The sequence below is a fragment of the Hakea prostrata genome, chromosome 10 (assembly GCF_041222555.1).
Source record: "Hakea prostrata isolate BN-2017 chromosome 10, UWA_Hpros_2, whole genome shotgun sequence".
NCBI lineage: Eukaryota > Viridiplantae > Streptophyta > Magnoliopsida > Proteales > Proteaceae > Hakea > Hakea prostrata.
Genome location: NC_142609.1, coordinates 47,460,989 through 47,479,417, shown reverse-complemented (window position 1 = coordinate 47,479,417; position 18,429 = coordinate 47,460,989). Strand labels below are relative to the sequence as shown.

Sequence of the window (18,429 nt, the reverse complement as noted above, 5' to 3'; positions counted from 1 at the left end):
ATGCCCGTTGGGCAATAAATTACATAATTACTCTCTGATAACTCACTTACTGACTTACCCCTCTCCACTCAATGTCTTCATCTTGGTGGAGATGAAAACGTCGACACGGAGACGAAGACGTTGAGTGGAGATGGGTAAGTGAGTTACTTGGGGTAATTACTTAATTTATTGCTCAAAGGGAATTTGGGTAATTTGACTTTCAAATTTTAAATGAATTAGATGGGGTAATTACGTCCTTTTCCTGTTGAAAGGCATCATGGTCACTACTCAACTCACTTAACAGAATCTTTATTAAAAAAAAAAAAGTCTAATTCATTTATTTTACAAAAAACCCTTCTGATTGTTTTCTTTTACAAGAAACCCTTCTATGTTATTTTTCAAAAACCCACACAAAAACCCCAAGTCACAGACCTCGACGCAGCTATTTCGGCAGTCGGCGTCTGCTAGTCTTCAACGTCTCAAATTCTTCAACGGTAAGGTTTTCTTTTTTCCTCTGTTTTTCTCTCTATGTTCTATTCCCATTTTATGTAATTACGTTCTCTTATCTTTGTCGTTAAACATTTTACTTTCATTTCTTTTCTCGTAGTCAGCTCTTCAAATTTGAACTTTTTAATGCTTTGATGATAAACTGCGGTCATTTTATTGTTTTAAGGTATGAGATTGAGATCAGAATTCAAAGATTACCTATCTTCTTTTCCTGACTTGTGTTGAAGATGTTGGTTACATTTGGATCATTATACTACGATAACTAATTGGGTTTGCGCAAATAAGAAGACTTCGATTTTTACATGCAGATCCATGGACGAATCTTTGGTTCTATGTAAAGAACCTAAAGTTTTCCATTTCTGAAGCTTTGCATTCTTTTCAAATATTTACAGTGGCCTAGTGTTTCTGGGATCATATCTTTAGTTTTCTTGAACATACATAGTAAGGATTTGGTTCATATATGCCTATTTATGAATTACAAAAGGTGTTAATTCACCTTTTTTTTTCGTTTTTGCTGCTTAGTTGTTTAATTATTGTCAATGGGTATCCTATATTTCTAAGTGTTTCCTTTCCTTTTGTTGATTAGAGAGCTTCAACTGGAAATACTGGTGATGGGTTAACATTGCAGAACAAACAACTTGAGCCCTTGTTTTGAAATCAATGTTGCAAATAGTTGGTTTAAATAGTGTCTTTTTCCCAGCTGTTTTCATCTTGTGAATATCTGCTTTCACCATTCTCCACCATGAAGCTCATTGCATTTCTCAAAGCCGTACGTGACCCTCCCACGCTTTCCAAAATAACGGGTCCACTACAATGTCGTCTATTCCAATCTGATTTTGTTCCCAGAGACCCTAAGACAAAACCTAAGAGGTACAAGTACCCTGCTTTCTATGATCCCTATGGTCCTAGACCCCCACCGTCTGATAAGATACTCCAGCTTGCAGAGCATATTGCTGCACTACCCCCTGAAGAACTTAAACAGATTGGGCCTGCACTAAGAGACAAGCTTAGACATCCCAAGATGCAACCGATATCAACAGAAGGTATGGACTTGGGTTCTCAGGCTGGAGCTTCAACTACAAAAGCTGAGGAGAAAAAGGCAGAGAAGACAGCATTTGATGTGAAGCTAGAAAAGTTTGATGCAGCAGCAAAGATCAAGGTGATTAAGGAGGTGAGAGCATTTACTAGTTTGGGACTGAAAGAGGCTAAAGATCTAGTAGAGAAGACACCAGTCTTATTGAAACAAGGAGTGACCAAGGAGGAGGCAAACGATATAATAGAGAAGCTCAAGGCTGTGGGTGGTGTTGCAGTGATGGAGTGAAGAACTTCACTGGTGTAGGTTTTCCTCTGCTGAACTGCTTTTTTTTTTTTTTTTTTTTAAGTCAATTTTGATATTTTTCTGCATCTTGGCTGCTGAAAGCCCACAAAAGTAGGATGCTTGTTTTGTTGAAGTTCAATCTGCATTGAATTATATACTTGCTTCGAAACCTCGCTATACATGGTCTAATCGTCAAACCCCTTTTTTTGATATTATCTGTAACTGGGATTCAGTTATTTCTATCACCAATGAGACATACATCTAAACAGATCCATATTGGCCTTGGTCTTGCGTGGATAATGATTTATTGTATGGTTTTAATGAGATGTTCTGTTTGTAACATTAAATTGACCAACGTAGGTGATGTGAATCCAATTTTAGGGTTAGGGTTTCTAGGACAATTTCCCTAGAATTAAGGGCTCACTCAAAATCTTCTAGCAAAAAATTAATGGGATGATGTGAGGAACCAAGGATGATCTTAAGACTATCATGGGATGAAAAGGGTTTATCGAATATTATGTGGGAAAGCGCTTTTGTCAAATTGAAGGGGTTGGGAGATTTTAGGAGAAAAGGGGAAAAATTAGGGTTTTTTCAAAACCCAAGATGGGATAGTTTACTTGGTAGTAGGATAGCCAAAATAATACTAGGGAAGATGGGAAGGGTAAAGGAAACCTGCAGCTGGGGTGTGAAGGGGTTTGGGATGATTTTTGGGAGGGCTATGGGTGAATCTCACAAATCTTGGTTCTTTCTTTCTTTTCTTTTCTTTTCTTTTCTTTCTTTTCTTTCTTTCTTTCTTCTTCTTCTTTCTTTTTCTTTCTTTCTTTCTTTCTTTCTTTCTTTCTTTTTTTTTTTTCCTTTTCTGTTTTTCTGTCTTCTCTTTCCGCAAGAAAGAGAGATAGGGAGAGATGGGGAGCTGTAGGGCACAGGCAGGGTGGGAGAGGGGCCTAAAGGGTTGTAATGGGGCAGGGGAGGGAATGGGGTGTCATGGGGGTCTGGATATGCTGCTGCCCAGGTGAGCAGGGGAAGGGGTTGGGAGAATTTGCACAGAAAAGGGGAGGAGCAGGGATTGTCTCGCGGGGGTAGAGGAAGGTGAGGGAGGGGCAGGGGATGGGGGCGGCTGTAGTTACTTGTTTGCTGCTGGGAATTGAAGAAGATTGCTTTGAATGCTTGTAGATGCTGGAAATAATGATAGAGGCATTGTTCGTTGAACAATCCCTTAATCACTCAACCTTGGCATCCTCAACCAGGAACCATGATCCTTAACTCAATTTTATTCGATGATAAGTAAACTTGAAGAATTACAAAGAAAGAGTAGGTTATTTATAGCCTATTTAAGAATTGACTCTAAGTGGGATTCCTTTATAGATTAAGGTCCCACCACATAATCTTGACTTTTGAAATAGAATCTAAACATCGAAAGACACATGCTGAAAATAAAAGATTGAATAACTTAAAACTTTGAGGAAGTTCACTTGAACAAGAACTCCGTAGGACACTCAACTACTAACTAGTAACTCAACAACTAACTCCCGTTAAGAAGTATGAACAAAAATGGACTCTAGGACTAAGTCTGGAATTAATTCCAGCAATAAAATAGGGCTGAAAACGCCCAAAATACCCCTCCTAGGGCTTTCGGCGAGCCTAGGTAGACTTCTTGGAGCCATATAGTGGGCCCCAATTAGGGTTTCAGCCAGGGTTAGGACTTGTGGTCACATCAATAGGCTCTTCTTTTGATGGCATCAAATAGTTTCAGTGCCATTGGCCTTTGTTTCACCATCTACAGGTAGTAGTTATACTGAAAGCAAGTTGATTGCAGCGCTTTTCTGTCTTGGTTGAATTGGTCACCCAACACTGATCTGATTGCTAGCACTGATGTCATTACTGAAGATCTCTAATTATTATTATTATTTTTTTTTTTTGGGGGGGGGGGGGGGGTTGGGATACCTTCACAGTTGTGGACTGCATATGATCCTGGTAATCAAATGACTACTTGTGCTCCTCGATCTATTTCTATCCACTTCCCTGTTTGGGTAAGTTCCTCCTAAAGCTTTCTTCTTATCTTCTGTTCCTCCCTAACTTCACCCACCAATATTCTTTCTCTGTGCTACTATTTAACTGAAATCCGAGTTCCGCAGATAGAGAGTTTGGATCTTTCTCGTTACTCACCCTTCCACCTTCATAACTGGGGATAGAATTGCTAGCATATAGCAAGTTAGCCCCCAGAGGTTTGCCCATATAAGCCCTCTTCTGTGAGTTCCATCATTAAGTGTGGGGTTCTGACATGGGTTCAGCATTGCTTCCTGGTGATGCAGCCTTACTAAAATAAGGCTTAGTCTTCCAAGATCTCTAAGGCTAGACTGGTTTCCAGCCCAAAATATTGACTGTGTATGGTATATGGGATGGTATCCTGAATGGTTTCCCCCAACTGGGTTTGAGCTGATGGCCTTTGAATTCCCTGGTTGGGGTAATTAGGGTTTAGTTTTGGAGAGATCTAGAATGCTTGGATGAGGCAGATTCTTGATATATGGGATGAAAAGTTCTTAATTCGGGTCTAGCTCTTATTGGCTAGAAACTACTCATCAAATTTCAATGGATTTGGATGGTAGAATATGGAGATATTAGGATTCATTTTGGAGGGGAAAGGGTGATAAGAACAAGAATGACCAGATCTGGTGAACGGCTGGCCTGTTTGGGCTGAAATTTGGATCAAAGGTAAGTGGTATTGTCATGGATTAATGGCTGGAATTTGGGTAAAAGTGGTGACTGATTAGGGAGATATTTCAGTTCTGTTTAGGGTGGAAGAGAATGATCGAACCAGGCAGGGGGATTCTGTAGGCTGCCAGTATTACCTGATTGGAGCTTATGGATGCTGGAATTAACCTGTGGATGGAAGTCGAAGGCTGTTGTATACAGTCATATCAAGAGTTAAGACTTGATTACACTTGGAACCTTCTTTAGCCTTGGATCTGCCTGCTGACAGAACCAGAACTTAGCATACAAACACAAGAGAGATGAGAAAAGCTTTGTATTCAGTATGCAAATCTTACTACAATTGAGTATAGGGATTTTTTTTCACAACTTGGGGATGGTAATCCTAATATGGTCCAGTGGCCGCTGTGGTCTAAACTTTGGATGGATAAAGAATGAGATGTTTCTCTGATTTGACTAAAATATTTTCAGAAATTGGATACCAATTATGAAGTCCATTAAACAGGGAACCGGAACTTCTGACCTCGTCTGGCAATCTGAGAACTTAAATGAGTAATTTTGAAGCAAAATTGAAGAATAACGTGAGAGTATTGCTGGAATTCACGTGCGGTAGCTTTGGAGATAATACCAAACTTAGAAGAATCCTCCCCTATCAACATTTCTATGTGTCCTTCCTGCCATGGAGATGAACAAAAATTTCACTAAAACATGGCCAATGCAGTCCTGAATGCATGGTATTGACATTGCAGTGATAGTTATATTAACTGCTACTGCTTACAATGATGGAAATTGTCTTGAAACTTGAACAGAACTAGAGACTATCTAGGGGGGCTTAGTCACCATTGTTAAATTTGAAATTAGTTTTTGGGTAACACATCCCTACACTTTTACTAATACCAACCTTGTTCAGTGAGGTTTGTGCATCAATAATTACAGTTTTTGAAGATAAACTATCATTTCCAATCACCTCTTATAAAGTTTAGGGTGATGTTGCATGTCAGGACCTATAGGTGACAAAAAATTTAGCACTCAAGCATTTCCCTTATTCTGCTACATTAACACACTTGTTAGCTGGGATCGGGCTTGAAGCTAAAATTTCTGTGAGGCCAAAGGTCTGAACCCTGTCAGTTAGCACAATGAAGATTTCGTTAAGGATCTATGACAGATTTCTACCTAATATTAACTATCATTGTTGTGAACAAAGCTCAAAAGAAATGAGACTATTGCTTTGCCTTACTCCAGACTTACACATCCATTTATCAGAATAGCTCTGTGGACCACCTCCCAGGTCATTAAGTACTAATATTAAAGAGCTTATTTATTGTATTAACTTGTGATACATGCTTCTCAGATTTTCTGATTTGCAACATAGTTTGAAGTTTACACCATTGGTCTAACCACTACACTGTTCCTGGTTCTTCATATATAAATCAGGATAAAAGTACCATGGGTAGCAGCAAACACAAGTCCATCTCCCAGGAAAAGTAGTTTGGACATTACCATAATTTTTGAGTTTTGTTCTTGGAGTGATTCATTGGATTTCTGTCGGACTCCCAAAACAGGACAATATAGCCACAGGGTAGTTAGTGACCGTTGTATAGTAGTTTGTGATCTTGGTTTGCTCTTCAGGTGAGAAGTGTAAGGCATTTGATTTCATTGGTTGCAAGTCTGGATTTGTTTTCTGGCTCAGGTTGGAATAGCTGTCATCACAGTGAAATTTAGGATCACACAGCAGGCATGGAGTGCATCAAGTTGACAAACACACTTCTATAGGATTTTGGATTAACAGTTTTTCCCAAGACCACCAATGACCTATTAGTCATTTTAGATTTCTTTGTCCTTTGTTATATGTGGTCTATATTTGTTGCATTTGCTAGTGGTAACATTTGTCCGCAATATAGGAAAGAAACATATTTGAAGCTCATGCAGCTCTAGTTTTCCACAAGGTAGTGAAGAAAAAGAGGGTCTATCTGTATTTCTAGTTTATTGATGCTGTCAAATGACTCAAATAAAGCTTCTTTGAGTGTTGGTTAATGCGAGACATCTTTAAAAGTTCTACCGTTTCATCTACATTTTTTTACTGAGAAATCTTCCTGGACAAAAAGAGACTTGAATCAAATGGTACTTAACCTGATTTTAGTCTTGTGGAAGCAGTTGGCAATGGAGCTTTACGGTAAGCGTTTTGAAAGGGAAAAATGGGTGTTGGTGTTTTCCCCCCTTGGAAAATAGCTTATCGAAACTTGGCATCTATCTGGGTCAGCCAGATTTGGTTTTGCTTTGTAGCTTCTGCTTCATGCCTTCATATGTGTTGTTAGCTTTTATTCTAGTCTTGCTGCTACTGTTAGAAATAGAAAACAGGAGCAGTAATCATTCAACAGACATCATCCAGTTGTTTTTGGTAAACAGATATTTTTTTCTTCTTATGATGCCACAGCTACTCCTATTTCAGGCTGTGAAATGCTTTATATAAACCATGAACATAAAACACACTAGTTTTTATGTGGGAAACTCTGAAAGGGAAGAAAACTCATGGCTGTAAAAAAATTTATTAATTTCAACAATCTTGAAAAAATAGTTATAGAGAGAGAAGAGTTATATGTTTGTATCAAAACCCTAAACCGAGATAATCAGTACTGTACATATCTCAGGGTAATCTGGACCTTCGGATGAAGAATTTCAATGCAATTTGACTTAGTGAGCTCCATTCCATGTGGGGGGGGGGGGCAATTGTTTCTGCCACCCTATGCCGTCATGCAGAATCAGGGCAATGTACATAACGGACTAAATCTCAGGAAAACTTGTCCTTGAAAGCTAAGTTTAAAAGGTGAACGAGCCATGTCCTTGTGAACCCTTGCAAATTTTTATGAAACTTGACTTGGATGGAGCATGTTGGAGGGTAAAATCCATGCATCTCACTGTATTTCGCTTAGATTCTCTAGATTTGTTGAGATGTCCTCTTGTCTTACTCTTGGCATTCATCATATGTGTATGAAATGAATCTGCATGTGAGGCTTGGCTTTCCATATAATAAGCCAGTCATGCAATAATAAAAACTACTGCAAGATATGGAATTAGAAGGGACGTAAACCTTGCTCCATTAGAGATGTTATTTCCAAGTTGTGAAGCTACAAGAAACAAGTTGCAATAGTCAAACTTAATCTAGTCAAAGCATCAAGAACCTTTGCTTCAAGCTTCTAAAGAAAGTTCAGTGAACAAATGGATCAGGATGCTCATCACTTCAGCAAGTCACATGGTTTTTGCTTATCACTAATCCATTTAACAGTTATAAGAAATATATTTCCCAGGCCAAACTTGTGAGACTAAGCATATTCCACGCGTTATTTGGAAAAGTACAAACATGAAAAATTGTTCATCATTGCTCTATTTTCCATTGAAACAAACAGTACCGGCGATGGGATAAACTCATAAAAGTAACTTTCACAAATGGCAAAGTAAGTAATTTTGAAAGAACATTTCTTAACATTTTTTGAATTTTGAAAAGACGATTTTTTTTCATTTGAAAAGAACTGCTGTGATCGAAAGGTTTTGAATTAAAAGAGGAAAGCGGAAGAGGGTTGTCATCATCACTTGTCTAATATGATTTGCAAATATGCCACGTGGACGGACTCACTTGTGTGGTGGGTCAAGAATCTTTCAACAACCATCCACCTCATCATGTAATACAACACGTGGTATCCAGGCTAGACAATTGAACGGCTAGAATGATGTCTGATTAGAAACGTTTCGTAGATAAGCGGTTATTGAGTCTTTATTGGGAAATAGCTGGCATTAGATGACGACGTGGAAGCTGAACATCATGCCACTTGAGTGAGTATTTAAGGGAAGAGCGTTGGTTTTAGTGGTGGGAGATCCTTCAGATTATTATAGCGCCTCTTATTGCTGGGGTGACCTTCGCAGCAGCTTTTCAAATGCCTGGAGGATATGGCAGCAATGGAAAGCCTATACTCCTCAGCGACAAATCTTTCCAACAGTTTCTACATTACGATGTTGTTGCTATGTGCTCATCATTGGTGTCTTTGATCGTCTCCGTCATCGCCTCAGTTCTCGACGAATATTTGCATGTTCACATACTGTTTTCGATAGCTACAGCGATGCTAATCATGTCGCTCATGGCCACTATAGGAGCATTCGTATTGGGTTTAGGGGCAGTGTTACCTCATTGCAGTAAATCTTCTTGTCTTCTTGATCCGTCAGGCATCACCTATCCAATCGTTAGAAGAATAGTTGTTGAATATATGCTTTTTGGTCCGATTTGCTGCATATTGATGTATTTCATTATCAGAATTACCATAGGAAAGAAGGCAGAGAATAGAGTGTTTGATGTGAAGCTAGAAAAGTTTGATGCAGAAGCAAAGACTAGGTTAATTAAGGAGGTGAGAACATTTGCTAGTTTGGGACAGGAGGAGGCTAAAGACCTAGTAGAGAAGACAACAATATTGTTGAAACAAGGAGTGACCAAGGAGGAGGCAAATCATATAATAGAGAAGCTCAAGGCTGTGGGTGGTGTTGCAGTGAAGGAGTGAAGAACTTCACTGATCTATGTAGGTTTTCCTCCGCTGAACTGCTTCTTCTTTTTTTTTTTCAATCAATCAAGTTCTCAATTTTGATATTTTACTGCATCTTGGTTGCTGAAAGCCCATAAAAGTAGGATGCTTACTGTTCTGTTGGAAGTTCAATCTGCATTGAATTATATACTTTGCTTCAAAACGTCTCTTACATGGTTTAATCGTCAAACCTTTTTTTTTCCTATGTTCTTATTACTTTTTCTTTTGATTGTATCAAATAGTTTCAGTGCCATTTGCCTTTCTTTCACCATCCACAGGAAGTAGTAGTTATACTGAAAGCAAGTTGTTTATCAGAATCCAACATCACTGGGTTTCTGTTTTGTGGACCACATCCCAGGTCATTAAGTACTAATATTGAAGAGCTTATTTTATTTCATTGGTTGCAGGTCTGGATTTGTCTTCTGCCTCAGGTTGGAATAGCTCTTATCACAGTGAAAGTTAGGATCACACAGCAGGCATGGAGTGCATCAAGTTTACTCATTAGTCATTTTAGATTTCTATGGCATCTGTGATATGTGGTATATAATTTATTGCATTTGCAAGTGGTAACATTCGTCCACAATATAGGAGAGAAACATATTTGAACCTCTTGCACCTCTCAGTTTTCCACAAGGTAGGGTCTATCTGTATTTCTAGTTTATTGATGTTGTCAAATAAATCTTCTTTGAGTGTTGCAGACATGCAAATTTTACGTGGAAAATCCTCAAGAGGAAGAAAACTCACGGCTGTTAAACAATCCATTAATTTCAACAATCTCAAAGAAACAATTATAGAGAAAGGAGAGTTACATGTGTATATCAAAACCCTAAATCGAGATATAATCAACACCGTACATATCTTAATGTAATCTGGGATCGTTAGGTGAAGATTATCAATGCAAATCAGCTCTGCAAGCTCTGTTCACCACAAGGGGCTGCTGCCTCCTTGCCACCCTGTGCAATCACACAAAATCAAGCCCTCATATATACATGACTGATTGGATCTTAGGAGAACTTGTCCTCGAAAGCTAGCCCTTGTGAACCCTCGCAAATTGTTATGAAACTGACTTGGATAGAGCCTTTTGGAGGGTAAAAATCAATACATCTCTTAGTATTTAGCTTAGATTAACTTGACTTGTTGAGAAGTTCCTCTTTTCTTACTCTTGGCATCCATCATTTGTGTTTGAAATGAATCCAGTGGGCAAGGATTGGCTTCTATGAGATTGGCAACATTTGTAATGATCCCAACACTCATTGTCTTGATTCAGCGACGAAAAGCACAAAACCCTAAAAACCCTAGTTCCTTAAAAACTCATAAAAGCCAAGCCTCACCCATGGATTAATTTCTTCCCCCTTTTACCTGAGGATAGGTCTGATAGGAGTCCATAGATTTGTTTCTTCTTTCTTCATCTTTTTTTTGGGTAGAAACCCACGGAATCATTTTTTTTTTTTTTGGTAGGTGCCCAAGGATTCATTTCATATACAAATTATGAATTCGTCAACGAATATGATTGCAAGGGTAAAATTGTATTTCATATAATTTGTTTAGATGACAATAATATTGTCTATTGACTTCCTAATTTTAGAATGACAAAATAATTATTAAACATTTAAGCGTAACGATCACTTAATACCATTACAAGTAAGGAGGTAATAGTAATTTCATAAAGAATAGGGTCCCTTAGTAATTAAACTACAGTATAAAAGGCGATAATAATTATCTTCTACTTTTTAGGAAACAATATTTTTGAAAAAAAATTCGTGTACTACAATATGTACAAATTGCTTGACAAACATTGTTTTTTTCTTTTTTATGTCTAATGATTCTTCACTCTTGATAGGTTAAGATAATAAGTGTCTATTAAATAGAAAAACCAATATATTTCATTGCATGATCAAAGAAACAACTTCTTTTTTTTTTTTTTTTGGTAATGAAAAACAACCATATCAAGATGTCTTGATGCTCAGATAGATCACGAAAAGCCACCGAGGATTGAAAGAAAAAAAACCCCAAATAGAAGCTGTATAGCCCAGGGTATCATCGTTCAAAATTTGAACATCCAAAAGCGTCGTAAAATAATCTTATGGTGATCAACGTGTGCGCGCATTGCACTGTAACACCAAATATGTCATGCAATCACGGACCACAAAATAGAATATCCAAATATAAAAGAATTTGGTACACGAGATCAGAATCTTTACATTTCCCCAACCAAATGCGGTGCTACACTGTAAAATGCAAATATGATCCTAACCATAGAAAAAGCATCTAGAGTGTGAGGAAATCCGAACCGCTCAAGTTTCACTGTCTGCGTAACTGCATACCATTCTTTCTCTGCTCTGCAACATATCAGAAAAACCTATGCCACCCATAACTTCTCGTCTTCTCCTTTTCAGCTTTGAATTGAGCACTAGTCATGACCATGTGTCTTTGACTACTACCACTACCAATAAAATTTATCATATTAGCTAAACCCAGTGAGAATATCTCCTATGGAGAACCCAGTGAGTTTTGAGAAGGTGTAATTTGTAATATACTGATCTAATGGCAAGGATAAAACTCCTAGATTTATCTAGTTTGAAATGAACATGTAATGGTTGGGTGGCATATGCATAAATCCCAGTGCGTATAGAGAGATGCGTACATGCCAATATGTGGGATGCTACATTGGATTGGTGCACTTCATGGAGAGAATTCAGATTTCCCTTACCACACTCACCAAGGAAAACATTGTCGATGTCTTCAAATTGTTGTGGTTGGTGCTCACTTCAAGTTCCGATCACCTCCTCATTAGGGAAGTGATATATGCTTCCATGATGCTTATCCACTACATAATAAGGATAAGACCTATGTGAGATCCAATGGAAATTCCACCTATGATTCATTTGATCAAGATTGAGAGATAAATCTCAACCCTATTGTTTGATGAAGAAGTGTCCTAGGAGCACATACCCTCCCCTGAAGGGGCGGTGATCTAGACTCACTCACTTCTCTCCTAACTTTTGACCAATTCAGTTAGAATGCTTATTCAACAGTTCTGATTGGTCCAAATTAAGCCTAGAAGCTTAACCATCACCTGAAAGAGGTTAGAATGCTGGCATAACAGTTCCCCCAAACTCCTATTTTTGGTTGTGCAACACTGTTACTTAAGAAGACTTCCATGAAATGCTTGTTGATCAAGGGTTAGCAGGGTAGATCAAAGTTACAGTCTAAACATATATTGTTACTTATATAGAACAGACCTTGCAAGTTTCATTTGAATATTACTGATCTGGAAACCTTTCCTCATGTTGCTGACTAGTCTCTACTGGTTACAGTGTTGGCTATGAACAAGCTTTCAAACCACAAGAAAAGCCATATACGTAAAGAACTTGGTGAATAGGAAACTTGTTACTCACCTGATGTTAATATAAGGTAAGAGTCTCCACAAGCAGGTGTTGCCGTAAACGTGTAAAGCGCCTACATACAATGAATAAATCACCCACAGAATTTGACATGTGGCCGATTCATTGGTTACATCAGCAGTAATCAACATGGCTTAAATCAAGGAGCCAACCATATTGAAATATGGAGACCCTGCTGCTATCTAAACATTTGAAGTATTCCAGCCATTCCATTTAGTTAATGGTAAAGCTCATAAATAGGAAAAAGGAAATACAGATGGAGCAAGTTTCTTAGGTCATGACTTATGACTTGATCTCAAGGCCCATACCTCAAACAAATTTCTGGAACAATCATTTATAGCTCTGTGTAATTACGTACAAGTATCATTTCAAAGCCTTCAAGATGCCAATTATTCACTACAGCAAAGATTGCAAGAAACTTAATTAATACAATCATCTCGCTTTCACCTCTGATATAATCATCTTATCCTATGAGTTAATATTGCATTTGTCATCCATGAGACAAGTGTCTGTTTTACAAGCCTCAAATCATCTTAAAGGATATGCCAGAAATTCCTATTCTTATATTAAGATCTAACCCTGTTTCAGCCATCATTAGTCATATCAATTATAAAAGAGATATTGCTGCAGAGAGAGGAAAAAACCTAATTGAAGTCTTCCCTCTCATTTTGTCACGGATCATAGAAACTTAAAAAGAGCACTAATCTAAGAGTCTCAAACAAAACTACTGCAAGTCCATACCTTCCCTCTTTCCAACTTCCAAAAGCACACGCTAAACCATTTGGCTGCCACAAACTCACCTTCTACTTTTTCACCCTACTAGATAGCACCCAGATAATGTAGTTTAACACTTTTGCACCAAACAGATCCTATTTGACAAATTGAACGTAACCACGTGTCCTGATGCAATATGTTTATGTTTAGTAAAAAGATGCATGCCCGCTACACAAGGCTTCCACCTCTGTAGGTATGAGAAACTGAACCTGCTATAGAGCAAACATCTAATAAAATGGTAATGCATGCTACATGTGTGCTTGTGTAATTGTATGCACATCTCCTATCCATAATGGTAGCAAATATTCTCCACCTACAAGTTAATCCAGAACTACTTTGCATGTGTAGATGTTTGGTTATGTGTGTCTACATATGAATAAACTTGTACCTACAATATCATGTTCATTAATGTGTAGTTCATACAAATTTATACCAACAATCGTTTTCTATACATGTATGGGTGTTTGTGTGTGGATGAGGATACTTTCAACTCAATCTAAGGGTGGCTGGGGTCAACGTCTCCATGTTGCTGAGTCATCCTCCGAGGTATGGATTGGATACGAAAGATTGAGACGAAAGGACCTCTAGGTTGGTCACCCACATTGTTATCTCACAACCCCAACCTCTCTCTTACACATAGAGATGACTACAAGCATTCTTTCTTTTCTATAAATATGTAACCTAATCATGGAAAGGTTTCTTCATCTGTGTAATCCTCTAAGCAAACTTCCACACTCCTTGGATGTTGTTGTTATCTGTTCCTTACAAATGAAGGGTACAATGGGCCTACAAAAACTACTGCACCCACTCTTCTTGCTGTTGCTATGTTCTTACTCTTACTGTATTTTGCAAGAGGACCCACTCTCTACCTACAAGAATGAAGCCTCTGTTTACAGCACCCATGCCTATCCTACTTACTTCAGGAAACTCATTAACAATGGAAAAAGTGAAACTTCTGGCTTGGTGAAAGTGGACCAAGTTGGTAGTTCTACTACTTCAGTTAAAGTAGTTAATGTAGATGATTATGGAGCTAAAGGTGATGGAAGGGACGATACAGAGGTCTGAACTCTGATTAAAATTCAGATTTATCTCTTAGTTTTTCTTCTTGAAGGCCATTGGCCACTGTTATTTTGTATGACTTCTACTTGATTTATATGTTATTTTAAACTGGTTTACCTTTATTGGGTTCATTCAGGCATTTAACAAGGCTTGGAATGTAGCTTGCTCATCTTCATCTGCTATTCTTGTTGTCCCTCAAAACAAGAAGTATCTTCTCAAGCCAATTACATTCTCTGGTCCTTGCAAATCTGAACTTACAATGATGGTGAGCACCCCCCCCCTTCCCCACCAAAGCACACACACACACGCACGCAACACAGGTAAAACAAATGAAGAAGCCTATGTACATGAATGATTTCTTCATGAAAGATATGAAATGTTTCTACTCTATATACCTGCAGGTCTATGGAACAATTGAAGCGTCAGATGACCGAGCAGACTATGAAAGTGATACTCAACACTGGCTGCTGTTTGAAAAAATACAAAATTTAATAGTTGAAGGTGGTGGAATCATCAATGGAAATGGAAATATTTGGTGGCAAAATTCCTGCAAAATCAATAAAAAGCTTGTGAGTACTTTGCATTTTGAATTATTAGTGTTGTACATCACTGTATTTCTTACATTTATGGACTAACTGTTCTTAAATTTATTTCACATACTTGATGCTGCCAGCCTTGCAAGACCGCGCCCACGGTATGTTTATGTCTTCAAGTGCAAATTTATGCACGGGTCTTTCCTTTTCTGATGCTTAAGGCTCCATTTGTCTTTATCTAAAGGGATCTTATTCTTGACAGCCCTATGGTATCAAATAATCTGTAACTTTATTTTTCATCCTTTGAATACAACAACAATACCAACCCAATTAAATGCAATTATTAAAATACTGAAAAAATGTAAGTAAAAAGAAGAAAAGGTACAATCACAACATTGAGAACCAACCAAAATTCCACATCTATGGAATCAGCTACATGAACCTTATTAGTATGCCAAATTTTTTCATATCTAGAAAGGGTAATAGACTGATTTCACATTTTTATCAAAAAAATATGATAATGACATCTTCTTATAACGCCATACTGATATATCACATTAATTTCACACCACCACCACCCCCCCCCCCCCAAAAAAAAAAAATCACATTAAAACTGTTTTTGACAACCTTTTTAGACCTATAGTAAATGACAACAATTTTAGTGAAAAAAATAATATCTAAACACCTTATGCCTGATATACCAGTTAGATAATTCATTTATCATAGTTCGGGAAAGGTACAGGGGCAGAAAGTCTTATCTAAAAGGGAGACAGAAAATGACATGCAGGGCACCTTGGGGCTGCCCTGCCTTTTCCCATGAACTAAAATCAGACTCATTCATAGAAGTTCAACCTATGATATTCCTACTTTTTGGGGATTTTACAAGAAAGAAAATGGATCCCAACTAAATTTTCTCTGTTATAAAGAAGATATTCTTCATTTCTACAGGCCTTAACCTTTTCGGACTGCAAGAACTTACTGGTGAAAAACCTCAAGATCAAAGACTCACAACAAATTCATGTTGAATTTAAGAACTGCATCGGCGTCCAAGCTTTCAATCTCTTGATAACTGCACCAGAAAACAGCCCCAACACAGATGGAATTCATGTTGCTGGGACAAAAAACATTGTGATCAAGAAATCTGTGATCAAAACAGGTAAAAACTTATACTGTAGCCACTATGGTTTCGAAAAAAAAAATGAGACAAATAAATAAACTTTGGGTTCTGGAGGAAAAAGATCTAGCTGATGGCTTCTTTTCTTTTTATTATGTTTTTAGGTGATGACTGCATCTCAATTGTGAGTGCGTCTTCAAATGTTCAAGCTGCTGACATAACCTGTGGACCAGGCCATGGGATCAGGTATTAGGATTCAAATTCAGTCCATCTATAAAGTCCAAATGAAATATTCCTGCTTTCATCTTTGATTTTTTTTTTTTTTTTTTTTGGGGGGGGGGGTGATTTTGCTGGTGAATTTAGCATTGGAAGCTTGGGAGCAGATAATGAAGAAGCCCATGTTACAGACGTCCTAGTAGACAGAGCTAGACTTTCTGGAACCACAAATGGGGTCAGAATCAAGACTTGGCCGGTAAATAGAGTTAGATTTACTGATATACTTGTGCTTATGGGTGTAAGAATATAACAATGTTCACACATTTGTTAATTTACTGTGCAGGGAGGATCTGGGAGTGCAAGCAAGATAACATTTCAAAACATTTCCATGTACAATGTTACAAATCCAATAATAATAGATCAGAACTACTGTGATGAATATAAACCGTGCAATGATCAGGTACGGACTCCACCTACCTTGCAATCACCAAAACTCTTGATTCCTGAAATTACAAAGAACTGACTTGATATCCTTAACAGAAAAAGTCAGCAGTGCAAGTAAAGCAAGTGATGTACAAGAACATCAAAGGGACAAGTGCTTCAGAGGTTGCAGTTAAATTTGATTGCAGCAAGACCATTCCATGTTCTGGGATTTCGTTGCAAGATATTAATCTAGTAAGTGTAAGGGGAAGAGCTACTGCCTCATGTGAGAATGCCAAGTGGAATCAAGTGGGGAGTGTTTTCCCAAATTGTGCTTGAGAGAAATTGGAAGTTAGGTTTCTTAGATTAGTTAATGGTTAGATGCATGGTGTGATCGTGTATGATAAGTACCAAGGGCTTGTTTTTCTTTGTTCAGATCTGGGGATCAGGTTTTTCCATTCACAGCTAGCATTAGGAGTTTAGAATGGAAAAGGAAACTATGAGATAGATACCTGTGCATACATCAATAATATTTGAGCGAGAGGATTCTATTCCTCCCAAGAACTTTCAAGGATGACTCTTATATTTGTTGTGGTGAGTTTGTAATAAAGATGGTTTTATTGTGAAAGGAATCGATCCTGCTAACTGTTTGTCTTCTTCCTTATACTAAATTCAGTTTTTCACATAGCGAAAAGGTTAAGTTGAAGCAATTAATTCTAAGGGTCATGAGGAAATGAGCTAGGGTTTATCAACTTGTGCAGTTTTTTTCAATCCGACGAGATGCATTAGAAAGTACGGAAACCATTTTCTAGATCAACAAAACAAAACAAATGGTAGAAACCAGTAACTCTGAAGAGAAGCCATAGACCTGAGGAGTAAGCTTCTGCGAGAGAGAAAATCCTCAAGAGCAATCGCCATGGATTGAAGAGGAACTGCTAGTAACGGCCCACACGGAGATCCATCCCCACCAGGACCACACAGTCCACACCACCTGTCCGATCAGATCTCATGGTGTTATCTCCTGCGATGACGGTAGAACTCGAAAATTGAAACGAAGACGAAGGACATTTCTGTAAAACACATTTTTTGTAATTCTAAAAAAAAAAAAACTGCTAGTCTTTTTAGTTTTTAACTTAGGAAATTTGCAGACCACACCCTGACTTACCCGTTAATATTAATTTCACCCTTTGACTTATACTATTTATTACAAACACATTAGTCTCAAGTAATTTTTTTTATCTATTTTTAATATTAGAACAAAGCGAAAAAAAAAATTCATGCGATAATAAAAATCATTAAAATGTAATAACAGAAAAAGATAATTAACTCTAGACCGTAGAGGAAGAAGAAAATGAGTCGAGCATTGGGTTTTTTGCTTAAGGGTGTTCTTGTCTTTTCAAAATGTTCAACTTGTTTACAAGGAAAGAAATCTCACCGAGATTTCACCGATATTTACTTAGCTTTCACCTCGTTTTCTCTTCCAACTTTAGCACCACCGCTGCTACTACTTCCTTGCGAGCAGTATAAGCCCTTCTCCAGCCTGGGAAAAGCAATGAACTATAGAAGCTAGGGCTAAGGGTGTAAATGGACCGGATTCGGATCGGATAGTGGTATATCCATATCCGCATTCTATTATATTCGGACGGATTCGGATAATATCCTATGGGTTCTTGAACGGATTCAGTCGGATTCGGATGATAATCGGACAATTATTTTCTTAAGTAGATTCTTCTAAATGGACATAAATATAGATCAAATACAAATTTTCGACTACCTGATTACATCATTACCTTTTTATTTGTGAGTAGTAGGTTTTAAATTTATGAATTTA

The 18,429-nt window shown here is 37.8% G+C and overlaps 1 protein-coding gene and 1 pseudogene across 3 annotated transcripts; both read left to right on the top strand.

The window, feature by feature from the left end:
* The first annotated feature begins 368 nt into the window (after positions 1-368).
* On the top strand, positions 369-9,729 carry LOC149003554 (uncharacterized; annotated as a pseudogene). 2 transcript variants are annotated; one of them, XR_016170241.1, is made up of 3 exons: positions 369-473; positions 1,073-1,821; positions 9,486-9,729. The product of XR_016170241.1 is annotated as an uncharacterized LOC149003554, transcript variant X2 (transcript). The 2 variants fall into 2 exon arrangements; XR_016170240.1 differs by lacking the exon at positions 9,486-9,729 and having other exon boundaries at positions 1,073-2,072.
* Positions 9,730-14,036: 4,307 nt separating this feature from the next.
* LOC149003553 (polygalacturonase-like) lies at positions 14,037-16,937 on the top strand. Its single transcript, XM_089138838.1, has 9 exons — positions 14,037-14,315; positions 14,452-14,580; positions 14,717-14,884; positions 14,989-15,009; positions 15,797-16,004; positions 16,127-16,208; positions 16,326-16,434; positions 16,522-16,638; positions 16,719-16,937. The coding sequence occupies exons 1-9, from the start codon at positions 14,037-14,039 to the stop codon at positions 16,935-16,937; spliced, it is 1,332 nt and encodes a 443-aa protein (XP_088994964.1).
* The last annotated feature ends 1,492 nt before the right edge of the window (positions 16,938-18,429 follow it).